The sequence below is a fragment of the Gallinula chloropus genome (assembly GCF_964237585.1).
Source record: "Gallinula chloropus genome assembly, chromosome: 19".
NCBI classification, from domain to species: domain Eukaryota; kingdom Metazoa; phylum Chordata; class Aves; order Gruiformes; family Rallidae; genus Gallinula; species Gallinula chloropus.
This window is the reverse complement of record NC_140104.1, coordinates 2190647-2215894: the sequence shown is the minus strand read 5'-3', so window position 1 is coordinate 2215894 and position 25248 is coordinate 2190647. Positions and strand designations below refer to the sequence as shown.

General features: G+C 49.3%; 3 protein-coding genes across 6 annotated transcripts in view; 2 read left to right on the top strand and 1 right to left on the bottom strand.

Annotated features, from left to right (window-relative positions):
* Nucleotides 1-4846, top strand: part of NCOR1 (nuclear receptor corepressor 1) — a 51789-nt gene extending 46943 nt beyond the window's left edge. For 2 of the 4 annotated variants that reach the window (XM_084272794.1, XM_084272793.1), the window contains 5 exons: nt 682-824; nt 2125-2178; nt 3202-3423; nt 3915-4097; nt 4316-4846. In XM_084272794.1, coding sequence (XP_084128920.1) covers nt 682-824; nt 2125-2178; nt 3202-3423; nt 3915-4097; nt 4316-4503 — 790 coding nt within the window. In that variant the 3' untranslated portion in view covers nt 4504-4846. Of the gene's footprint in view, nt 1-681; nt 825-1949; nt 2091-2124; nt 2179-3201; nt 3424-3914; nt 4098-4315 lie in introns of those variants that run through there. The other 2 variants (XM_084272791.1, XM_084272792.1) reach the window with 2 other exon arrangements.
* A 3555-nt stretch (nt 4847-8401) lies between these two features.
* TTC19 (tetratricopeptide repeat domain 19) lies at nt 8402-12351 on the bottom strand (the record flags this gene model as incomplete). The annotated part of the gene is made up of 10 exons (XM_084272984.1): nt 8402-8712; nt 9202-9364; nt 9609-9763; nt 9956-10050; nt 10545-10606; nt 10863-10919; nt 11623-11661; nt 11784-11894; nt 12014-12087; nt 12168-12351. The coding sequence occupies 10 exons, from the start codon at nt 12349-12351 to the stop codon at nt 8579-8581; spliced, it is 1074 nt and encodes a 357-aa protein (XP_084129110.1). The 3' UTR covers nt 8402-8578.
* Nucleotides 12352-12452: 101 nt separating this feature from the next.
* Nucleotides 12453-24058, top strand: ZSWIM7 (zinc finger SWIM-type containing 7). Its single transcript, XM_084273017.1, has 6 exons — nt 12453-12479; nt 13014-13105; nt 14852-14873; nt 17089-17191; nt 23042-23146; nt 23756-24058. The coding sequence occupies exons 2-6, from the start codon at nt 13030-13032 to the stop codon at nt 23867-23869; spliced, it is 420 nt and encodes a 139-aa protein (XP_084129143.1). The 5' UTR covers nt 12453-12479; nt 13014-13029; the 3' UTR covers nt 23870-24058.
* Nucleotides 24059-25248: the final 1190 nt, after the last annotated feature.

Here is a 25248-nt window from a genome sequence, read left to right as displayed (position 1 = left end):
CCAGGAGGTGTGAAGGTGGGGTGTCAGGAGGTCCATGCGTCGGGCAGCCCTGTTTCCCAGGGCTGTTTGTCAGTCTGCCAGACCTGCAACATAAAACTATATGGGATCCCTGGCAGACTATGTCAGTGCTGGTGTCTTCAAATGTCTGGCAGATGCTCGTTTGAATGGATGCTTCTGCATGTCCTCTGCTGAGGAAGGAACAGCACCCAGTGTGCTCACCATGTCCTTATTTAAGGCTCATGCTGGCAGAACTGATCCTTGGGTTTTTCTTCCCCCCCTGCACCCTACACTCGCTGGCAGGGTTGTTGCTGTTGATGGGTGTTAGCTAGACACAACAGGATTTTTGGGAACATGGCAGGGAAGGTTGCACACTTACAATTTGGCTCTTGGCCTAGCAAACCTAGTCTTTGTCTTATTTATTATTATTATTTTTAGGTTGTTTTTAAAATTTCTGTGTGGGGTGGGGTTTGAAGTAGTTTTTTCTTGATTTAAAGCTGTTACCTGGATAAAGCAAGTGTTCTTATATAGTCAATAGACTTGTCCAGCCCCCCAAAAAACAGGCTGAGGGAAGATCCTTAAAGCTCCTATGAATGTTGGTGGTTTCTGCCTGACTACTTTTGGAAAGATTGCAATGTACATCATGAAAAATGTCCCCTCTCTGACACGTGTTGGTCGTGGCAGGACTGACTCTCGCTCGCCAGGTAGCATAAGCTACCTGCCATCGTTTTTCACCAAGCTTGAGAACACTTCTCCAATGGTGAAATCCAAGAAACAGGAGATATTTCGCAAGCTGAACTCATCTGGTGGAAGTGACTCTGACATGGGTAAGCAGAACTTGCCTTTTCACAGAATTATTCCAGCTTAAGCTTTGCATGATGTAAAGTCATCCACAGATACCCCAACCTAAATACATTCCAAATAACATCTGAATGAATAGAAAGCTGTGACTATAAACCACATAGATAGTAATTTATGACCAAAACCCTGAAAGATTGATAGATATGTTTCCTTTTCCTTTTTTTGAAATGCTGCTGTAGGTAGGACTGTCACATTTAAGCTTGTTAACATTTGAGAGATGGAAATGCTGTCTGAGAGCTACAGAAAGATGCATTATCCTTGTTAACTTTGTGCTTGTACTTTGCTTTGTATCAACAGTAACAATGACACGTTTTCCTTTTTGGAAAGATGTCTTACAACTGGAATGTGTTCTGTCTTCTTGGCCCTATGATTATGGCTGTTAAAAAGACACATTTGAACCTGGTTTCAGTAACAGATACTGACATGGCAGAATATGATACTGGAACTATATTTTTGTTTTTCTCTTAGAAACTCTAAGAGAACTTTGCATCACTAGTGTGAGTTTAAGCTGGTTATGAACTCAGTACCTAATAAAAATGTTTGTTTGCCAGTGAATGCTCTTGCATTGAGCAACAAATTAATCTCATTCTGAGGAACAAGGCTGTGTCAGGAAGGGCTGGAGTATTCTTTTTATTGTGTGCATGATACATTCAGCTCTGATAATTTCATCTGCATGCTTGGCATACAAACACTTTCCATTGCTGCCAATAGCACTTCAGTTATATATTGAATTCAGTTTTAAAACCTTTATTCTCCAATTGGAGGTAATACAGGTAATGGGGGTGTGTAATTAGCCATTCAGAGTTGAGACTCATGGGGATTTTATACATAGAAATACTCAGCCTGTAAGGTTCATATGTTCAAATCCATATTTAGTGAATCAAATGCAGCTTTGTGGCTTTGTGTTTGCATCAGGAGTTGGACTTGATGATCCTTATGGGTCCCTTCCAGTTCAGGATACTCTGTGATCCTATGATTGCATTTTTGAAGTACATAGATTGTGAAACTTTAAAAGCCAGTCTGCTTCCTGAAGTAGCATCTTTAACAGAAGGCTAGCTGTGACCATGTAAGATACTTTTACCCTGGTATAGATCATTTTCCTGAGAAGACATTGATGCACATTCATCTTAGAAGATGGAGAAAGAAAAACCAGAACACTGAAAATAGTTCAAAGTAATTATACTTTATGCATTAGGATTAGTAGCAATTGCTTGTAGTGATCATCAGTGCTGGAAAACTAACTGAAATGTTGTGCTTCAATTGCAGCAACTGCTCAGCCAGGGACTGAAATATTCAATTTGCCAGCAGTCACTACCTCAGGTAAGATTTTTCAGTGGAAGAAACAATACCCATTTCAGACAAAAAGAAACCAATGTAATATTTTGCATTGAAATTCTTTGGGGAGTTTGGTAAATAAGGAAGAAGATGAAAATTTAGAAAGTAATACCTATCCTATGTGAAAATGACCAAAGGGGGTTTCTTAAAATATTGTATGTGGAAACTTAGGCAAAAATATGTTGTTTCTGTGTGCTCTGCAAATCCAACACGGAGGCAGAGGGTTTGAAACTGGTCAGCATCTCACTGAAATTCAAATACAGTATAATTCAATGAAACCTGAGCTCCACTCATCAAATGTGTGACTTCTTTCTGTGATTGAAAAAATAACAACCCCAAACTTCTCTGAGAAATTAAACATAACCCCTAATTTAACTGTTAACAAAGTGAGCAAGGCAGAGAATTGAAATGAACTGTGTGAGATAAAAACTGCCAAAGCTGAACTCTGAGTTGGATCCCAGATTGACTTTACGTGATTTTGGCCAGTTGCTGCCCTGTCTGGTACAGAGCTGCTGCCTTTCACATGGAGAAAGTGCTGATCTCTGTTAATTCACACTGAAGCCAAGCTTTCAGAATAAATACCTGCCACCTATCACACTTTGTAAAACAAATCAGTATGGGTCGTTCATGCAAGAAGTAGTTCTCTGGTCTCTTTTCTTAGAGCTGAGTAATACCTGCAGATTGTACTCCATGTGCTCTCACAACCAGCATGCTCAGCTTCCCTTGCTATATATAAAAGTTACCCCTCTGCAGCAGTCTGATGTGTAGGGGCACTACTGATGTAGCTCCTCAGTGTTTACTGGCATGTCTAACTCGTAGTCACTGTGAGCTGCTGTGGAGCATGTAGCTTTGTGGGGTTTTTAAAAAAGAATATAAATCTCCTCTTTGGGGTTTTTCCCACCTTTCTGCCTCTCTCTGAAATCTTTTCCCATATCCCTTTGGAATTTCTCTGAGATGTTTTTTGCCTCCCCTCCCACCTTTCCCTATATGTTTTCTTTTATCTCCCAGGTGCAGTCAGTTCTAGGGGTCATTCCTTTGCAGATCCTGCCAGTAATCTGGGTCTGGAAGACATTATTAGGAAAGCACTGATGGGCAACTTTGATGACAAGAGTGAGGAACATGGAGTTGTAATGTCACAGTCCATTGCAGTGGCACCGGGCAGTTCCAGTGCTGCAGTACCAGCAAGTAGTGAGACGCGTAGGGAAGAAGCTAATCCATCACCAAATTCAGGTGAGGGGTTGCTGCTCCTTAAATATTTCATGGGCATAAGAATAAGTAAATAAATAAATGGTGCTTCCATTCCCTCCAGTGGTTTCCCTGCCTTTCTGAACTGTGCTGGTGCCTTCAGGACTGGTAGCCAGTGTTTCTTGGAGACTGACAATGCTGATGAAACAGGGAAGAGCTGACAGGGTGTATTAGATACCTGAAGCTTTTCCGTGGTTGTTTGAGAAATGTGTGTGTGTACATCACCTGTAAAAACCTGGCTTGAACTAGAAACATCTCCCATCCAAAATAACTGTAACTCATATAATAAGACTTGGGCTTTTCTAGAAGTCCTGTGTTGGAAGACTAGCCTGTGTGGCTGCTAACTGCAGGAAATCAGCATGCCCCAAGGCACCAGCATGGAACTCCTGTTTGCTGCTGGGTGGTAATTTACAGAAACAGAGAGGTGCTAAAATGCTGGGTAGTGTTTTTGTGAACTCTCTCCCTTCTGTTGCCAGGAGGGGGAGTCAGCAAGCAGAAGCTAATCGGCAAGTCCAACAGTAGGAAGTCTAAGTCTCCGATTCCTGGACAGGGGTATCTGGGAACTGAAAGACCTTCTTCTGTCTCATCTGTGCATTCAGAAGGGGACTACCACAGGCAGACTCCAGTGTGGGCCTGGGAAGACAGGCCTTCATCAACAGGTGAGAAACACCTTTCTTTCAAACCTACTGCACCAGGTGTGTGGAAAGGTCAGATCTAGAGGTGTTGTAACACCCACCTATCGGTCCAAAGCTTACAGTGAGGATCTTCTGAAAGACGTTTCCTGCTGGTTGCCACAGCAGAACCAGCCTGTCTTTCAGAAGCAGCTCTCTCAAACCCAGCTGGTGGTCTTGACTTGGAGAAACTCTCTTTGCTTCAGGTTCGACACAGTTTCCTTACAACCCGCTGACGATGAGGATGCTCAGCAGTACACCCCCCACCTCCATCGCCTGCGCCCCGCCGGCCATGAGCCAAGCAACCACTCACCCACAGAACAGGATCTGGGAGCGCGAGCCGGCGCCGCTGCTGTCCGCGCAGTACGAGACTCTGTCTGACAGTGATGACTGAACTATGCAGACTCTGTATCTTCTCCTCTTCTTTTTTTTTGTTTTAATTTGGGGGTCAAAAAGAGAAATCTATTTTTGACTTGTGCCCACAGAGACTTTCCAAGAGAGCGAGGGCCACACAATGAAGAATTCACGGAGAGTCCCTTCAACGCCTTCTGCACGGGCCCTGTGTGGGAGGACTGTGCTCCAGAAGGTTAACTTAGTAAAGATAAATATGTAAAGAGTTTTTAAAGAAAAAATGTGGACTATTCCTGTTCTACATCTATTTGTAAAGAAAAACCATAATGTCTTTAAATCATTCTTCTGTAAATAGAGAGTACTTTTTGCAGTGTTTTTTCCCTTGCTATAGTATCTGGTGTACTTATGTTCAAATCGTTGCCTAAACTTCGGGGGTCATTTTGTAATTTTGGTTTTTTTTAAGCATTTTTCTCCAGTGTAGAGTACTCTTCATAACCCTAGCCTCCCTCCTTCCCTAGCCTCCCTCCCTCCCTAGCCTAACCAGAACCCTGGCCTCCCACCCAGCCTAGCACCATCACCCATTTACCACCGTGCCACTTCTTGCAGGCATTGTGCTTTTATATAGCCCTCCCTCCTCCTCCCCCCCAGACACACTCTCTCAGTGGTGTTCAAGCTCTTGTGAAAATGTTGATTTTTAAGACTGACCCCTTAGTGAATTCTGTACATTAACATAGTCCAGGGTGCTGGAATAAGATGATCTATTTCTTTGAATTTTAAATTCTGCCACAACTGTAAATTTTATGGTGCAGTTTTAGCAACGCTGCAGAGATATTATTGCATGGGTATGTTATGGGTCATTTTTCAAAGGATTAAAAAAAGAAACAAATCAACAAGGAACAGAACAGCTTCTGGAGGCATACCTCACTCTCATGCACACTGGGAATCTTTCCTGTGCCCCAAAAGCCTATCTTAGTGTTGTCTGTTTCTGCATTGTATGCAGGCAAAACTGGCAACTAAGTTTTACTGTCATATTTAACCCCAGCAAAAGGCTTTTCTGAACAGAGGCTCTGGGGGGGTTGAGAAATCCATAAAGAAGAAAAACCTCTACACCCCAAGAGAAACAAACCACCATGCTTTCATAGAATAATCAAGCACCATGAGTCAACTACTTAGCTCCTGTTCCAACCAGTCTGAAATAGGTACTGTGACTTCCACCTTCCTCCAGTCTGATTTGAAAACCTTCATGAAATAATTATTTTGAAGCCTGCAGCCCCAGCCCTCTAAGCAAGCTGCTGGTGGGAGTCCTTACAATTGCTTGGCTCAACTCCTCAAGTGTGCAATACTTGTTAGGGTGATTTTTGTTTTTAAATTGTTTATGGTACTAGGAGGGTCTCCTTAATCATTCACCTCTCAATGCCTGCTCTATGCTTGCAGCTCACACACACACACATCTGGTTAGCAATGTCACAGGGGCTCCTGACACCCATCTTCAAACACATTTTTTGCTGCACTGACCTCAGGAAGTGAATTTAAATCACCTGAGGTAGAAAGACTGATTTACAGATAGCACTGAGCTGGGGGGTGACATGGTCTGTCAGATTCCAAACCACTTTTGCATCTCACTGACAAGAGTCTTTGCCTTGAAGTTATTTTCCAGTCAAAATACTTTTAATTTAACACTGTTATTTGTGATGTGTTGTACAGAAGGTATAATGCAGCTGCGTTACCTTAAGCCATGTAAGCTCTAGAGCTTATGGAAGGACTGTAGTGGTCCAGTTACAAACAGGAAGAAGTACAGAACTCTCTATCAATAGCAGATTTGAGGACTTCAGAGGATAAGGCTTTTTATCCTAACTGTGGGAAAGAAAAGATCCAAAGGAACTCATTTGGCAACTTCACACTGTGTTGCAAACACAGCATTTTACTACTATTTTTTTAACTCTTTACCAGCATGGATCAGGTGGCAGGCTGAAATCCCCTTGCAGTCTTTCTCTACAAAAGATTTTGCTCACCTTCCCCTCCTTTACTCTTCTGGCTTAAAGTAGTGAAGCTTTCATCCTGTTTGTAGCCTTGTGCTCTTGCTTTAACTTTTTTTGTTCCTATAGCAACATATACTGGAAACCCAAGTTGCTCTGTCCTTTTTGTAGATATAAATTTGGAGCTGAGAATTAAGTTCCACTCTAAAACTCACTTGTTCTCACTTTTAGTGTAACAAATACAACATGAGAGGCATGTACAGACAAACAGCCTTGCTAACTGTACAGTTAATACAGCATGTTCATTGCAAAGCTTCATGGTTAGTGCTGCTGCTGCAGCAGCAGGATATCCAAAGTAGGATAGTCACTTTCTCTTCAGCTACAGCTTGAGTGGCATTTGCACATAAAATGTTGCTGCTTTTTTGTTTGTTACCCAAGTTCCAACTCCTCCCATGTAAAAAAACCTCTCCAGAGCCTACATTAGGGTTTACCACAGTTCCAGTCATCTTCAAGTATGGAATTACATCTGGCCTGTTTCACACAGGAAGGTGTTTGTAAAATCATGTTTACAAAGTGTAGTTTACTACCAATTTTTACCTGATTTCTGATCAGCGCTCTCACAATGCTTTCATCTTGATATGTTTGGTGATTCTGATATGAAACCATTTAAGACTTGAAAAAACCCATGCATCATAAAACTCAACCTTTTTTTTTTCTCCACACAATGTCTTCAGTAGACAGTGACTTCTGGATTCAGACCAATCAATAAAGGGGATCAGTTCTCCAGTTGCTTTTCCTGTGTGTCCCTCTTGTTTTGCAGCATCATGCTGTGCTCCTGAGAACAGGCTGAACACTTCCCTTCGGGGGTGCTGCAGGGTTCCCAGTTAACGCTGCCAAAGTGCCCTCAGAAACAAGCCCCAGAACCTTAAAGCTTGGCTGTCATGTGTCAGAGCTCTGTTTTTACTTCCTAACAAAGCTGTGTCTATGTGTGACTTGAGTTTTTCCAGCTCCAATGAACAGCTGCTGTAGAAAGCCTGCCTGCTTCCTCTTAACTTTGTTCAGAGCTGAAGCCACTAATGCTACTACTATAAGTAAACCATTAACAATGCAATTAACAGCTGAAGTTCATACAAATGAGAGGTCCATTAACAATGCAATTAACAGCTGAAGTTCATACAAATGAGAGGTTAAACTAGTGCTTGGGTAGTGACATAGCTTACACATCACTATCCTAGCTAAGTGCAGATTTGGTAACTTCTAGTTTAATTACCCTTTAACATTAAGCTTCCCTGCAAGGCAGAATTACACACCAGAGGAGGTTTAAGCAGGCTCTTTGTACTAGATTCACACAAAGATGTACAGCTACCAAACCTGAGGGGTCATACATACCATCTTCTCCAAGCAGCAGCCTCAGCATTTGAGCACTGACCCATCCAGGAAAGGGCACCCTTGGCACTTGCTGTGCTCTTGGCTGGGGCACAGTAGCCAAGGGTGTTATTTCTGACACCAGCTCCGTTTTGGTAACTGTCCTGGGTGAACCCAGGATGCAGTCTCAGCCCTCCTCTGAGATCTATCTTTGGATGCAAAATGCTTTGAAGAGAAACACTTGATCTTCAGGCAACCTGTCTGCAAAGGGGACAGAGCTGCAGCTCTGCCACAGCGTGGGTACAGGCTGGGAAACACCTGCTGAGGTTACTCCATACTGAGCTGTAGCACTGACAGAAATACACCCTGCTGTGCCAGCCAGCACCTAAAGCATGAGACAAGGGCTGCCTGTTCTCTCTCTCATGACTTAGCTTTAGAAGAACAATGTTTTGAAACCAAATACTGCTCTGACCAGGCAGGAGTAGCAAATGACTACTCCAACTTAACTACCAGGCTCGACCTGAACTTTGCTGGCAGTCAAGACAAAGTTAAGCCACTCTCACCACGAACTACACCACAAATGTACATAGTTAAGATTGCACAACTTTATTTTGGGCTAAGTTGTTAGGCAGCAGCAGCAGCCTTTCTGGGTAAGCAGTCCTTAAACTCCTCACTGCTGTTCCCCCTGAACAATTGCACCAAACTGGTCCCAGGCTGCTTGTACCAGCCAACCCTTGCTGCTGTCAGCCACCTCTAGGTTGGACTCTGTGGACAGACCTATTTGGAAGCCTTTCTCCTCTTGGCCAGCTCAGCTAGTTCTTCTTGGATATGCTGGACAGAAGCAGCATCTCCCTTCTGTTGTGCCTGCTTGAGAGCTTCTTTGTACACCTGTTTTGCTTGCAGGAAGTCTTCTGTACAAGAGGAGGGAAGTGGCACAACTAGCCAGTGACATCACCCATTTTCAGTGTCCAAAGGGCATGCAAAAGGCTACTGGGAACACTTCAAGGACCAAGGAGGTTCAGGAAACATGCAGCATAGGGTACCAACTATAAGGGCTGGACAGCAGCAATGATGACAAGGTGCTGCTTCAGCATTAAGATCTCCTAGTACCAAGTCTCAAGCACAGCTTTTGTCCTCTTGGAACCAGTGACTGTCCATACAGACAAGGGAAACAATCCCCTGAGAAACCCTTGAGTCAGAGGCACCAGGACTGCATTTACCTTGGACAGGATCCTTCAGCAATTGAGTCTAATCCGAACACAGCAGCATTTGCCTACAGAGTGTCAGCACATCTACTGCTCAAACTAAAACCAGTAACACAAAACCAGCACTATCCTACAACACCAGAGTTCACAGCCAGCACAAACACAGCCACACAGGCTGGGCCTTCCTTTACCTACCTTTGTGCATCAGGATTGCTGCCAGGTTGTTCAGCACCATGTGCTCCTCAGGGTGTTGGGTCTCCTTGGCCAGCTCAGCTGCCCTCTTCACACAGGAGTACGCCTCATCGTAGCGCCCCTGAGCATCCAGGACAGTTGCCAAGTCGTTCATCAGCACCACAGTCTGCACCAGGACACAAAAGGAAGCCTCAGAGCAAGACCATCACACCAGTAAAAGTGTTTCCCAAAGCTTTCAGCAAGAAAATGATTTATTTTATAAATCTCTGCACGCTCACTCTTCCTGGCAGGAGAACAGACCCTCATTTAGCTCTGTGTTCAGCTGATGCCAGCAAAGCTGCCCTTAGAGCTGCCCCATTCCCCAGGCAATTAGCTGTTCCTTCCCTAGGAGTCCAACCTGCACACCTTACCTGTGGGTGAGTCTCTCCCTGAACATCATTTGAGATCTGCAGAGCCTTCTCATACATTTTTTGGGCCACTGGGAGCTGGTTAATGCTGAGGAGATAACGAGCATAGGAGTCTAGGCTCATCCCAAGCAGCAGGCGGGTGTTGGCCTTCTCTTCAGCTGCAAACATGAGGGAGAGGAAGTGATTCCTTCTGCAAGACCAAGCATGAGTCTCCATCCTACAATAATAAACTCATGCAGTGTGGAGACAACAGCTTGACATGAAGATGGCAGTGAGGCAGTATGGAAAGCAGCACCAAGGGAAATGGAGGCAAGATAATGAGAAGCCTCTGGCAGACCAGGCAGCCCCACCTGGTAAAACATCCTCAGGCAAGTCCTTCTGCTTAGCTATCTTCTCCTCTAAGGTCAGGATGCAGAACTCGTAGCCAGCCAGGGCTAATTTGTGCCTGCAAAGTGGAACAACAAAGCAAAGCTCCTGTCCATGGAGGTGTGGATGCAAACATCTTCAATCTCTTCTTCTAGGGGGCCTGTAAGACAACTCTTCCCCTTCACCAGACCCTTCTTACCCTCAGCACTCTCTTCCCAATTATGGCCTGGACCCTTCTCTTGACCCATGGCACCCAAAACACAGAGAGGGTTCCCCCCTCCCCACAGAAGGCCAGCTAAGAGAACCCACAATGATGCTCCACTAAAAAACAGCTCCAAGTTACCAGCCACCAGCTGCTTCAAAAGCCTCTCCCATGAGGAGTGGGTTTAAGACTAAAGGTTTATGTCCCTTAGGGCTACTGCTGCCCTAAGCTGGGCGTGTCATCACAGCACCTTTATGTTGATGGTATCACATCAAAGCTTCCTCAGGCACTCTACAACAGCCTCTGCTTGGCCACCACTGCCCCTATGACGCCAAGATGAGAGCAAAAGGTGTCTTTAGCAGGGAACTCACTGTTTCTGAGCAGCATAGATACTGGCCAGCTTGAGGGACATCTCAAGGATTGCATTGTCATCCTGCCAGGAGGACACACAATGCAACTGTTACTCTTCTTGCATGTCCCCAGTAGAAACATTACTTTGCCAGAGAACAAGTCTAGGTCTTGAAAGTATCCATCCCAATGCTTCCAGAGCTGCCACCCCATTAAAGGGAGTTGAGAAGCTGGCAAGCTCATAGCTGGTATTGCCCATTTCCAAAAGGAGGAATTCCAGCACAAGGAATAAACCAAAGAATTGTTAATACTTCCCCAAAAAAACCTTTATCAGAACATACCTCCTTCGTGTCTCCTGCAAGCAAATAGCTCATACTTGCTTTGTACAGCTTCTCTGCCTGAAATGAGAATTTTGAAGGGAATACTAAGGAATCACAAGGTTGGAAAAGACCTTTAAGATCATCAAGTCCAACCATTCCCATCCTAAGCTAAAACCATATCCCCAAGTACCTCAACTACCCTTTTTTAAAACACATCCAGGGAGGGTGACTCAGCCCCTCCCTGGGCAGCCTGTTACAGGCACAACAGCTCTTAAAAGGTCTCTACCCCTTTCAGAGGCAGACTACTGCAAGAAGCCTGTCTTAATTTGTGATGTTTATGTTGTATGTCAAGACCAGTCAGCAGCAGGAGGCTAACCTGAGCCCAAGGGTACCACCAGCCAGAAGGGTCCTCCCACTCTGGGACTCCTGCACCAGGCAGGAATTCACACACCTGTGTGCCTTCAGGGCTTCCCCTCATTCCCCAGGGACACCCATCTAGGTGTTCAACTGTGGCCTTTGACAGCAAGTAGTGGTCCTTCTCTCACACCATATTGCAGCTCAAAAGTCAACTGTGAAAGCACCTTTCTCAGCAGCACCTGCTCCTTGGGACTGCAGCCACAAGGGAAATTATTCTGCTTTATACTGGGACAACCCAGCCTCACAACTCCCAGCAGCAGCTTGTCACAGCACGCTGCACCCCCAGGACCCCTGCACCCCCAGGACCTCACACAAGACACCAGCCTCTTAAAGCTGGGAGGGAACGAAACCCCGAGGTACTCACATTGTCCAGCTGCCCCTGCATGAAGGCCACGTTTGCCATCTGGAAGAGACAGACAGTGCTGCAGCCCCACAGACACTGCGGGCACCGGCCTCGCCACCGCTGCCCTGCCCCGGCCCTACAGCCGCACCCCCGGTGGGCGCCCGCCAGCCCCGCGGCCCTACCATGCTGTAGGTGTAGACGATGGCGTTCCTGTTGTCCGACTGGTGCGACAGCCGCAGGGCTTGGTGCAAAAACCGATCGGCCTCCGCCAGCTCCCCCTTCACGACGCTGAGCTGCGGAGAGGGGAAGGCCCAGCGGCGGGTCACGGCCCCGGGTGCCGGCGACGGGCTCCGGCCCCACCAGCCGCGGTACCCCCGCGGCCCCGCCGGCACCCCCGCCCGCGGCCCCGCACCTTGGCCTTCTTCAGCAGGAGGATAATGGCGTCCTCGCCGTCCTCCTCGGCGTCCTTGGGGAAGAGGGAGAGGGCTGCGGGGCGAGGGTGACCGCTGACCCCCGCCCGGCCCGGCCCTGCGCTGCCCGCATCGCCCCGGCCCGGCCCGCCTCACCTCCCAGGAAGCCCAGGGCACCGCCGACCGGCCGGGCCCACGGCCGCCGCGCGAACCCCGTCCTGCCGCCGCCGCCCTCCCCGCGGGCCCCACCGCGCCAGGCGGCCCTGGGCGGCGGGAGCCCGGCGGGGCAGCGGCAGGCGGCCAAACGGCGCAGGGCCCGCGGCACGGCGGCCGCCAGCATCTCCCCCGCGGGCCCTTTAAGGCCTCGGCCGCGCCTGCGCCCTCGCCACGTGATGCGGCCCCTTGCGTCACCCGGGGCAAAGGGCGCCCGTTGCTATGGAGACGCGGCTCATGGCTGCGCTGCCGCAGGTAAGCCCGGCCCCGGCCCCGGCCCCGGCCCCAGCACCGGTCCAGGGGTCGCCGTCCCAGGACTGGCGGCCCTAAATAGCTCCGCGGCGGCTCCGCCGTGCCGAGGGGATCCCTGGGGACCGCAGCGGCGAGCGGCCGCCGTGCGGGGCGGGGGCGGCGCCGGCGGGGCCTCCTCTGCCGGGGCCTGGCAGCCGCCGGCCCTTCCCTACGTGGCCCCCGGCGCGGGTCCCGGTCCCGGGGCAGCCAGGCCGCCGTGCGGGACGGGCCGTGCGGCCTCCTCTGCCGGGAACGCTCCGGGACGGAGCCCCTTCCTGTCGCTGGCCGCATCCCCCCTCCGCGGGATGTGGGGGTGCCCGGGAGACCCCCCCCGTGCCCCTTGTGCACAGGCTGTGCGATCAGCACGTTCCCGAGTCGCTAACGGTGCCCCGGCCCCGGCCCGGCGCTGCAGGGTGAGGCAGGGGAACTGCCCGGGTCGCAGCATCTGCGGTGCCCGTAACGCTCGGCCCCTGCCTCCTGCTCTCCTCTGCCTTTCAGCCATGAGGCCGGTGAGATGGACAGTACCTTGCCAGCGGTGGCAGAAGAGCTGTTGAAAGAGATCAAGAAGGCTTTCCAGGAGACCTCACACGGTATGTAAAGATGAACAGGACCATCCCAGCAGGCGCTGGGCCAGTGACACTGGTGCTGTCAGACCTTCGCTGCCGCTCTGGCCTTTTCCACAGACTCTGTCCCCTAAGAGCTGGCTGTCGCCTCCAGGAGGGACAAATCCTACCAGGTGTTTCCAGCTTTTGTGTCCCCTGGAGATGGCACGGAGGGGGTTGAAGCACAGGGGGTGAGGAGCAGCCCCTTCTCAAGCCCTTTCACAAATTACACTGCTTTGGACTCTTTCTTTGAGCGTGGGACCTAGGGCAACGCTGCTTGCTTAGAGCCTGTTGTGTGGAGAGTTGCACTTGAGGGGAGATAATTTACATACTTCTGGGCAGGGGGTTTGCTGTGGCTGCTGCACTGCTGCTTTTAGAGACTTGCTAATTAAAAAACCTAGTGCTAAACGGTGGATGTCCATGAAAGCGACGATGTTTTGTGACTGACCTGCAGAGGGTGTTGTGTTAGCGATCCCAGAGCAAAGAACAACTTTCCCATTCCTTGAATGAAGCAGATCTAAGCCAACAGTTAAATCCTGGCCAGTTCCAGCAGCTAGTTAAGTACAATTACCTTCCTTGCACTCTGGATTGCTAATGTAATCTGTGCTGAAAGAATATTACTGCTTGTGTTTACTTGGTAAGTGGCCAGAGTGGTTCTTTCTACAGAAAGTGTCTGGTTAAGGAGTATTTTAAACCCCACTTCAGAGATGTCTGAGCACTACATCTGAGAGGGGAATGGGCAGAGACTGGGTGTCTGAGCTGCCTGAGTGAGCACCTTACAGCTTTTTGGACACTTGCACTGTGGCTCCTGCCAGGTCAGAGCAGATCCAAAAATCTACACGTGACTTTTTGTTTATAAAAAAAAGCTTTATAAATCCTATTGTAAACCAAGGAAGAAAAAAGTCAGCATTCCTTTCAGGATGTACTTCTCCTTACAGCACCAAAACGGTGCTGAGACACACACTCTGGCATGACTTTGGAAACATATCGATCAATCACTTTGGAAAACCAAATAAGAATAATGTTGGAAAGGTCAAACCAACAGCATAAATCATAGAAAATATTCCAAACTGTTGGAACAAAGGATTCTAAAGTCAGAAGCCACGATCTTCCAGGAGAATACAGAGCCTCAGTACTCTGTGTTCCATTAGTGATAACAGAATTATCAGATTGGATGGCCAGAGCATCAGCTGTTAGCTGCAATAAACACGTTCATTTTCTTAAGTGTAATTTTTCCATCTTAACAAGAAATTCTAATAAGCAAAGGCATGTTTGTGTGCTGTGTTTAGAGCTATAAACCAGTGGCGCCCTGCAAGGCTATACTGGGAAAAGAACAACATTTTCAAAGGTTTGATGCCAGAGTTCCCAACTCATGCCAAGAGAGTTTCAGGGAATCCATTATATATATTTTTAACCAACTCCTTAAAGCAGCAGAGTAAGATGTTGAGACCACGTGCCTTTTCTTGCATGCTTCTCAAAATAGGATATTATGAAAGTAAGTGTATTAGGGCTTCCACATGTCTGTTCTAAAATGAAGCCCTGTGGTTCTGAATGTATATTGAATTGATGTACTTGGTAAGTGCCTTGGCACTGCCACAGCAGTATTGCTGCTCCTTGTTGCTTTTTGGTGGCTGGAGAGGATGGCTGCACCTCTGTGGGTGCATGAGGTGATGTGGTTGTCTCTCACAGTGGGGAAGTTCAGCAAAATCACGCTTTGTTTTCTTTTTGTTGCAGTCCCTGATGACCTGCTGCTGGGGTAAGTATCTTTCCCTTCAGTTCTTGTCCCAAGTGTCTTGCTGAAGGGCAGTTGATAATCTGCTCTCACAGTACTGACATCTTTCCCCCGTGTTTGGCCAGTACATGTTTCTCAGGCAGAGTTGCTACGTGCCTTTGCTGATGGGGGAAATGAAGGTCCAGAGAGAACCGAGGTGTCTCAAGAGGTTTTTCCAGAGATTCATGGAATTATTTCTGTCCTGCTGAACCTCCTGTGCTGACTTGTTGTAATTTGGGTGGATGGATTAAACCTGACAAAATGCAGAATGGTTTAACATGAGCTTTGAGTCCACCCTCAGATCTGGACTGGGTTTTCAGTGAGAGTGGACTGTGTTTCTGAGTGATTCAAGCCACTGCAGAGCTGCATCTCCACTGTGCTCATATCACTGTGAGGGCTGCAGCATCCTGAGATCCTTTCTGTTTGAGTCACAGCATCTGTGATAGAAAGGGAAAAGTGAGCATGTCATCACCCTGCACAAGGGAATTGTTAACTTGAAGATTAGCCTGAGAGCTTCCTCTGTTTACAAGAAGCCTCAGGTCAGCTTCCCGACCTTGTGCAGTCTGTCATTCCCAAGCAGTCTCCTAAGAGAGAAGAGTTTCACAACTTCTTCAAGCCCTGGCTAATTGGTGTTGGAGGTAGACAAAAGGCACCATCACAGTAAAAAAGGCCTTTCAGATTCATCTTTAACTTTGTGGTCCTGCCTGCTTGTAACTTAACTGAGAGAGGCGATCATCAGAAGCCCTGCAGGCCTTAATACCTTTGGATCTAAAGTTATCTAACATAAGGCTTGTGAAAGGTGCACCTTGTGAAGGGTACGTGTGCTGGCTCCCTCTTCTGTGGCCTTTGAAGCATGGGATTGAGTGTCCAGCCTTTTTGATTCCTTTTTATCCTAAAAGAAACAAGGAAAGAAATTCCTTTGTTAAATTTAATAACATTTGGGTGGTAACTCTTGGCAGGCAGATATCCATCAATTCCCTGTGACCAGGGGCTCAGTATTCCCATTTAATTTCTGAATCTCTTTCAAATCTCTGAAGCCCTTGAATTTCCTTGGAAACACCCCCCTTACTTATTTCCTGTCAGACTGATCAGATTATAAACATGAAAAAAAGATTTCCCCAAAGAGTTACTGAAACTCATTAAACTCAGCCCCCCTGTAATCCCAAACCTAATCATTAAGGAATGTCTTGCGTTCAGTGTTCCCCCACCCACCTCCTCTCAGTCCTCAGATGAAGCCAATCCTTATTTCCTTGAGTTTGTGCAACTGAAGTTTGGGGCTTCCTGGAATAAGTCTGTCTGCTTGGCTTGTTATCAGTGAGGCTGACTCAGACACGTAGGTCAGCCGTGCTGCTGGGGCGCCAGGGCTCTGCCTTGCCCCTTTGTGTCTTCACTGGAGTTGGAAGTGTGCCTCTGCTTTCTCCTGTTCCCCTCCTGCTCCTGTACTGTCATTTCATCACTGCTGATTTTCTTCTCCTCCTCATAACTATCCCAGACCACACAGATTGTCCTCAGGGGGTGAAAGGTCTGTGTGAAGTTAACCGAGTCGTCCCGTAGCTCTTTGGAACACATCCAGAGCATCTGGATTCGCAGGTAGAGAGTGACTTGGCAGCCTGTGAGCTGTATGGAAAATAGGCTGAAGATACAGATGTCCCTTTTTCACTTACAGCTTCTCACACCCCCTTGCACAGCAGGCTGGGAATTACTGTGCCTTCAGGACTCACAGAGCTTTCGTGTTCCACTTGCTGGTGTGAAATGTTGCGACACCGAGCGCAGCAGCAGCAGCAGCCAGGTGCCTCCATGGTGGAGCCTCACAGGACTGAGGCTGAGGAGAGCTGTGAGATCCAAGTGGGATTTTGCAAAGGAATGTGGGATTGTTTGGGAGCAGCTTGGAAATTGGGAAGTTCTCTCCAGAATGTCAAACCCCAGCTCCGAATAGCTGGCAGAGTAGAGGCTGTCCCTAAGGACTGAGAGTCCTGGGATTTTCCCAGAGGGGCAGGGCAGGGATGCCCAGGAATGACAAATGCACTTCATTGCTTGGTAGCACAATTAATGGAGCTGTAACTGGTGGGATTCTGAGAGACAATGGGAACCTTTGGCTACGAGCCTTCTGGACTCCACAGGGCTAAATCCTATGGATTAAGGCTAAACCAGGCAGCCTCCTTTTGTGGTGTCACTAAACTAGAGACCTGTTCTCTTTCAGGCTGAAGTTCATATTTGGCCCATCTGCTGTCCCAGCTTTGGATTTGGTGGACCAGCGTTCTGTCACCCAAGTCATGTCCCCCAGCGGAAGGACTGCGTACCAGGTACTCACTGCTTTCCTCCTCTTTGTTCTTACTTTCTGATGATCCCCAGTTGACATCCAAGCCAGTGTTTTCCTAACTTGCAGACAGGACATGGAAGGGCACTTGGATAAACTTGGAGAGAACATGAGTGTTTTACAAACTCCTGAAGTGATACTGGAGAGCAGTAGCCACGGACTAGAATTGGAACAGCATGGTACACTGCTGTTTTCTCTGTGGCTCCCAGCCAGTCAGAGACAATTGCTTGCATGTTTGTGGGTATCATGGTCAGAAAGAAGTTTTCCAGTGATGGCTAATTTGGCTTTAGTGCTTTTGTCCTATCCAGCAAAGGCTGTTCTTCCTCTTGACAAACTGTACACGACTCAGCGTTATCTGCCATCGCTGCACTTCTTTCCCTGGTGCATTCCAAATCCTCAGTGTCCTGAGCACTCTTGACCTCTGCTTGGCAGTAGGATCCCTGCTGCCTGGGAGGAAGCAGTGCAGGCCAAGACCGTGGGTTTCGTTCTAGTTCAGTGTAGCCAAGTCTGTGAATCACAGAAAGATCTTCATAAAATGGCATTTTAGGGAGAAGAGCTCAACTTAGCCCTGAAGGTCAAACCCCTCTTACAGCACAAGGATTACAAATGGAGCTGAGGCTCCTTAGGTGAAGAGGCACTTCTTCTGACTTTTCTGATATGGACAACTCCTTGCTCCTCTGTGCCACAGCACCAGTGGCATCCCCACTGGGGACAGTCTGTCCATCCTCTGAGCTGCTGACCAGCTGCATCCAGCTCTTGGGGTGTGTGCTGTGCCCCAGCAAAGGCTGTAGAAGCAGTGGTGGGACCCTGTGCCTGTAGGATTTTGATGAAGCAGCACCCAGTTCCTTCTGCTTAGCACTATTAACCCCCTCAGACAGCACAGCTCCCTCCCTTGCTGAGCTTGGTACTGTGCCTTTTCACACACCAGAGAAGGGGGAATCCCTTTGCTCACTCTTGCAGCAGCTAAGAGGAACATTTCCAAGGATCTTGCTTGCAAAGGACCTTCTCTCCTTCACTGGAAGCGCTGAGATGCTTTGGGGTCATCCAGGGTGAGAGCTGTGAAGCCAGGCCTGGTAATGACACAGACATTTATCATGTGTTCAGAGCTTGCATTACTTGATGTGCACATGGAGTCTTTATTGCTTCTGGGGCCTTGGAGAGGACACTGGCCCTCCAGAGAGGTATGATTCATAGACATACAGGACTCAAGAACACAGCATTTGATTTGAGTCAAGGGCTTGGCTGTGGACATTTGTTAAAGCCTAAGAAGCACTCCTTCTAGGACCCTTAGCAGCTGCCTCAGTAATTAAATGCTTAAAGGCTTTTCCTTTTTCACTGTTGCTTGGCTGAGTGTCCCACTGGGTAGAGAACGGTCTCATTCTCCTTGCAGAGCTTTGTTGGGCCATGCAGGGTAAGGCAGAGCTTTGCCAGCTGGGATGCAGAGTTTTCACTTTGTGTGAAGGATGAGGGAGACTGCTTAGAGTCCTTAGGACCCTAAACCTTTGCAGCTTTTCTGCAGCATGGCAGAGTTATCTGCATCTGAAGAGGTTTAATATTCATCTCTTAGATGCAGGAGGCCTCATGAGACATGGAGGAGTTCAGAGAAGCATGGCAAGAGGGCTTTGATGTGCTGGGTGCTGCCCTGATGGCCTGTTGTGGTCTCGGCAGGGTTGCTGCTGAACAGTGCTGCCTCAAACTGCGTGCTGTGCAGCGAGGGGGCCACCCCTCCACACTGCCCAGGCCTCTCCCCACTGAAGAGAGGGGCCAGAAATCCCAGCTGGGGTCAGTCCTGCACTCACCGAATGGGAACTGGTTGATTAATGTCTCCTGATGGCTGGAACAGCTGGTGCACATAGGAAAAGAGCGTCAGAACTGCTCTCCTCCTGCCAGCGCAGGTAGAGGGAGCCACTGGTTCCCCTGCGGAGGGGGAACCCCTGCACAGGAGGGTCAGAGCTGGTCTGCAGGAGTTGATCTAGAACAAGGCCAGGCATCAGCACACTTTGTAGCTGATGGGGATGCTGTGAGCAGCCCCCCTGCATCATGCAGGGTCGGTTCCTATGCCCTCCCTGAGAGGCAGCCCCCAGTCCCTGTCTGCAGGTGCTGCTGAGCAGCGTTCCTCTGTTCCTCTGATTGCTGATTAAGGCTGTGCTGATGAGTTCATTAACAGAGGAATCTGAGGAGATATTTTCTCTGGGGGTGCAAGGCTGGTCCCATTGTGAAATTCCTCCTCTGCACAGCTGTGTGAAACAAAGAGCAGAGCCTCCCCAGGGGCTGGCTGGAGCAGTGACAGCAACAGTCTGGGGCCATAGAAACTGAAACGTGGAGTGGGATACTGCACTGAGGAGTAGCTGCACAGCATCACTGGCTCTTCATTCCTGCGTGTGTCTCAGCTAGGTGCTCTTCTCCCTCAGCAGAGAAGCATGCCCAGTGCAGGGGTTAGAGGGGGTCCATCCATGGCTGCCTGGACACACACACAATCATCCCTTTCACTTATTCCCTGGCACATCAGCTCTGCTCTTTGCACACAGATGTGGTTGGGCTGCAATGTGAGGTGGTGCTCTCGCTTGCAGCTGGGTCTGGAGGGCTGTTCTCATCCAGGCCATGGCCATATTGTGAAACTCCTTTAGGTCATCTTAGCCAAATCAGAGATGTTGATACTTCACAGGCTAATGCTGAGTTCTGTATCACCCAGCAGATCTTAGGTACTGCTTGAGGGGAAAATGCTCTGCTCAGAGAGGCCCCAGGACTGCAGCCTGAGCAGGCAGCTCTCACCCTCAGGAACTGAGATGGGAGAAGAAAGAGCCCTCTGTCAAGTGAGAGCTCTGGTTTGGCATTTACTGCCTGGACATTAATGCCCTTGCTTCTTAATAGAGGAGTAGCACCACAGAATCACAAGGTTGGAAGAGACCTTTGAAGATCATCAAGTCCAACCATTCCCATCCTAAGCCAAACCAGATCCCTGAGCACCTCATCTACCCTTTTTTTGAACACACCCAGGGAAGGTGACTCAACCCCCTCCCTGGGCAGCCTGTTCCAGCCCTGACAACTCTTTCAGTAAATATTTTCTTTCTAATATCCAATCTAAACGTGCCCTGGGGCAGCTTCATGCCGTTGCCCCTTGTTCTATCTCCTGTCAGGCGGGCTTCCGGCTCCCCGGCGCGGGCGGGCTGCCCGCTCTCCTGTGCGGTGTGGGGGGGGCAGCGACTCCTCCTTCATCCCTTTTAAGGCCAGAGGCGGGGTCGCGTGACGCCAGGTGGCGGGTGAGCTCTGGCGAGCGGCCGGGCGGTTGGCGGGAACTGCATACGGGGTGCCCGGATGTAGGGAGCCCCTCTGCGCAGCCCGATCTGCCTCACGGCCCCTGAGCCTACCTGAGCGATCGCTGTCACCGCGGATCGTGGCTCAGCGACAGGCTCAGAGTTGTTAATCATCACCGAAGAGCTTGTGTAGTACCTGCTTATGCTGCAGGCTAAAGCCAAGCCTTGTCACTGCAGGCTGGGGAGCAGTAAGCCTTACCTGCTGCAGAGATGGTGCCAGCAGACACAGCTGAGGCACCTGTTAGCTCTGCCTGAGTTGCAGAAACACTGTGGGCTGTGGGAGTGAAGCCAGTTAGGGATGTAGAGGCAGTGCTTTAGCCCTCCTTCCAGCTGTCACTTGCATTGCTCACATCCTGCACTTTTATTGGATTCTTCTTTATGTCTTTTAAAATTCATTTCCTAGAACAGCATGGCAGCCTGCTCCCCTGGGACGGAGCTGAGCTCCAGGTCCTGGCATGGCCTCTGATGCTGCCTGGCTGTACACTGGTGGTAGCAGTAGCTGCCACAATGCCACAGCTGCCCTCCTGCATCCCCACATGCTGGCAGGGACACCACCACCACCACGATGATCTTTCCTTGCCATGCAGCCAGCAAGCTTCTGGAGATGAGGGCAGTGGGAGGACATCTCAGGGACAAGAGAGCACCCCAGTGCCTGGCTTGGCTGCTGCTGCCCAGAAACAGAGGCACCTTTTTCTCTGGGTCTTTAGATTTTAGATTCTGCCTTATTAGGCAGAAGCTGCATTCTTGACATTTAGGTCAGGATGGGGGGATGCTAGACTCAGCCCAAATCTGGCAGTGTCTGTGTCTTGCCCCCCTCCTCAAAGGAAAACACTTCTGAAGGACAGGCACCATCGGAATACTTTATCTTGGAAAAAACAATCAAAGGGGCTAGAGGAAAACAAACTTATCACAAGTGAAACAAACTCAGCCTGAAGTATAAGGAGGGCCCAGGGCAAAGGCCAGACCGAAAAAAGAACAGTTTACTCTGAAATGAGAGTGAGAGTCTCGTGTCCTGAATCGGCTGGGAGTGAGGGGGACTATGGGGTGCTTCTGTGGGAGAGTTTAACTTGTGGGTGTTACCTGTCAGGCAAGGTGTGCAGAGAGAGCTCCAGGGCCAGGGAAAGGCTCCCTTTGCAAGTGCAGCTCTGGTCCCAGAGGGAAGATGTTTCTCTGGAGGGACTTGGGAGCGCCAGGGGTGTCCTGGAGTAGAGCTTTTCACTTCGGATGTTTGTCTTTGGATTCAGATGCCACAAACCCAACCAGAATCTAAAGCCCTGTATGGGAGAGGAGTGTGATGTGCCATCAGAGCCCAGGGGCCTGTGTGTGGAAAAGGGCACTGCTGTGATTACATCCACATAGATACATTCCCTGGAACACCCAGGAAGAGTTAGTGCCAGCTGTCTAGGCCACAAAGCTGACACAAAGGACTTGCTCTCACTGTAGCAGATACAAGGCACATCAAATATCCTGTGGTAGCTGCATTTTGGCCGTGGGGTACACTCAGTTTAGGCCTCAGAGCATCAGTGAATCCTGTGAGAGCAGGATTCTGCTTAAAGCCTGCAAGCGTTCTGCTCCTGCAGGCCCTGCCCTGGCAGTAGGAGAGGGCAGAGCAGTTGGCTTCTAAAGGAGCTTTCTCAATGCTGTTTTCCAGGCTTGAAGAAACCAAGAGAGAAATAATCCATACAGTGGCTTTCCTATAGCATGCAGCCAGTTCCAGCAGCTCACAGATTGCCTGGCAGCTTCTACTTCCCTCACCTGGTCCTGCCTCCCATGCTCGTGGTGCAGAGGGAACAGGCCTCAGCGCCGGCCTTGCAGAGGAAAGGCATGTGGGAACAGGAGGCCATGCTGTTCCCGAACCAGACATGGGGCAGGGAGGCTTCTTCTCTGGAGACTTCAATTTTTGTTTATTCAGACAAAACTGGATTCCAATAGCTGCAGCTGGTTTTGAGAGCAGAACAGCAAGAGCCTTTGCAGCTTTCAGCCACTGGAGCTAGAAAAGGCCTCACTGCGAGTGTTTGCTGCTGCTCTCCCTTCTGTCCCTGCTCACCCTTCCATCCCCAGGCCCATGGTGACTCTGGATTCACAAATGAGCTTTCTGTGACAAGAGTAGTAGTCACCTTCAAGTACCCTGTGTCTGCCAGTACTGGGAGAAGCAGCTCACTGGAGGGGCTGGCAGGTTGCTGGGCTCTCAGCTTTGGAGAAGGGGGCTCTGTGTTCAGTGCCCCTGCCTTCTTCCTGCTCTCCTAGCACCAGAGAAGTCACTGGAGCTGAGGTCTGCTCCAGGCACGGGTGTATGCACAGGAACATTTACTCATCTGTGGGGAGAGAAGTGTGTAGAGACCGTGAAGAAGCTGAGGAGCTTCAGGCTGAGAGGGGTCACTGCAGTGTTTGGGGACGCGTTGGTATTGTGGCACCTGCATGCTGTGAGTCATTGTTGAGAGGAGACCAGTCCAGGCTAAGTTAGAGAAATTAAAACTGAACACTGCCTCTGACTCCCCCTGCTCCATGTGCCTTTGTTTCAGGTCCTTGGAAGCTCAGGCAAACTCTACACCTGCTTCAGTTCCTGCCACTTCTGCACGTGTCCTGCTTTTGGCTTTACTGTACTGCAGAAGAGCGAGAGCCTTCTGGTGAGTTGTCTGCCTTAGCTTGGGACTGGGAGCTCCTTCAACCTGGGCAGCCTGAAGTTTCCAAGGGAGCAAACACACAAGTGTTGAGTGTGTGATCACACACACTGTGTGATCTGGCCTCTGGGAGTCATGGTATTTGGGTGGAGCTAGGCCCTAGGAGGACTAGGGAATGCTTTTGTTCTTAATTACATGTACTGCTCCAACTTTCCAGAGATGAATAATCCCCAGTCTGTTGGAACAAGGGCTGCTGGTGCTAACGGGACTGCTGCACAGAGTCTGGCTGCTCCAGGGGTGCAGTTCACCTGCTGCCAGTGAGGAAGGGCTCAGGGTAACCAGCTGGGCTGCAGCTGAGGGAGGGGCAGCAGGGAGCTGGTAACACTTTGCTGAGTGTCAGATCCCTGTATTACATCGTCCTGAGGGCAATACTGACCTGGGGGCAACTGGAGCCCTGTGCCAGGGCTGGGTGTGCCAAGAGGGAACCAGGTTCCTGGGAAGGGTGGGCGCTTCATTAGACCCATTCTGGCCAGGATGGATATTTGTGGCTTCTAGATAGAGCATGACATTCCTGTGTTGCTCCTGCTGTTAACTTGGCTGCACTATTATTTGCAGTGCAAACATATACTTGCTGTCTACCTCAGTCAGGCCATGGGAGCCTGCCAGAAACTGACTGTCTCTGAGGAGCAGCTCACAAGCATCTTACTGGCTGAAGAAGAGAATGAATGATGAAGGATTTGAATCACATGTGGATGTCCTTTCTGTGTAGCTTCCTGGCTGCCTAGCTGGCATTTGTCATATCTGCAAGACTGCCAAATGTTCATTGTGCCTGGTAGGTTTCTTCCTGTGCTGCATCCAAGTGTGACATTAATTACCAGCCTTGCACTGAAAGATTAATTAATAAATGTAAGAAGCCTGTGTTGACTTCAGTTTCATTTATTTAGACTATTCTTGGGATCTCTGAAGCTGTGTGAGCTGTCTAACACTGTGTGTTAGTGATGTGGGGACACAAACAGTCCAGCAGGCCTCTGGCTGATCCAGGAAACCTTACAACCCCTCGTGCTTTGACTAACCCCACCACCCCGCCCGTGCCTGCATGGGTTTGTGGAGCTGGCCTTAGAGCTGGCTCCTTGGAGCAATTCCTGATTCAGAGCCTATGGCAGGGACCCCTCAGCATCTCAGATCAGTGCTTCTGCTGGCTGTACTGCAACACAGGATCTTTGGAAGCATCACCCTGGCTGTTGTGCTTTTAAATCAACTCGTTTCAGACAACCCCACCACCTCATGCTGGCAGCCAGGGCAAGGCTGTCCACGTCAGACACAGGGGAAAGGAGACCACTGCTCTCCTGTCCCATACACCAGCTGCTGAGCTGGGAACCTGCTCCTCCCAGCTCTGAGGCTTCCTGAGGTCGGGCTCCTCCTCGGGTACCACGTGGCCTCGTACCATACACACTGAACACACCACCGCAAGAAATAACGGGGCACAGGCTGAGCCAGGTTGTGTAGGTGGTAAATTAAGCATTTTGTATGTAAATAACAGTTACTGCAAGTACAAAATCTGAACAACATGAGGAAAACACATCCATCCTGTGTGTATCAGAGCAGTAAGGAGTGAGAGCTGAGTAGCTGCAGCTGCACTCGCTACAGAAAGTTCCTCTGCCATTTTCACTTCACATTTTTATAGAAACCTTCAGAGCTTTTTTGGGGGAAAGAAGGGGTGGGCAAGGGGGGTGCCCTATTTTTATTTTGCCTTGAAATGACTTTGGCTCAGATCCACAAAGGCACTTCATGTGCCTAAAGACCATGGTCACCCAGGCTGTAGTTAATAACAACCCGCTGGCACAGTCGTACTATGGAAACACCGCATCTGTCTACAGGAATTCTGGCTCGGAGGAGGTGTATGGAAGGTAGCAGTAGTGGATGTGAGCTGCAGTGTCAGCTGTCACACACAAGTGAGTGTTCTGGGCCCAGCTCTCCCTATCACAGTGCTGGGTGTTTCCATCTATTTGTGCTGTCCAGAGTTTGGTTCCGTTTTTCACAGCCAGCGGGAGGGGAGAGATTCCATTCTTTGTTGTAAGGATAAATGTGGCTCGCAACCGCTTTGCAAC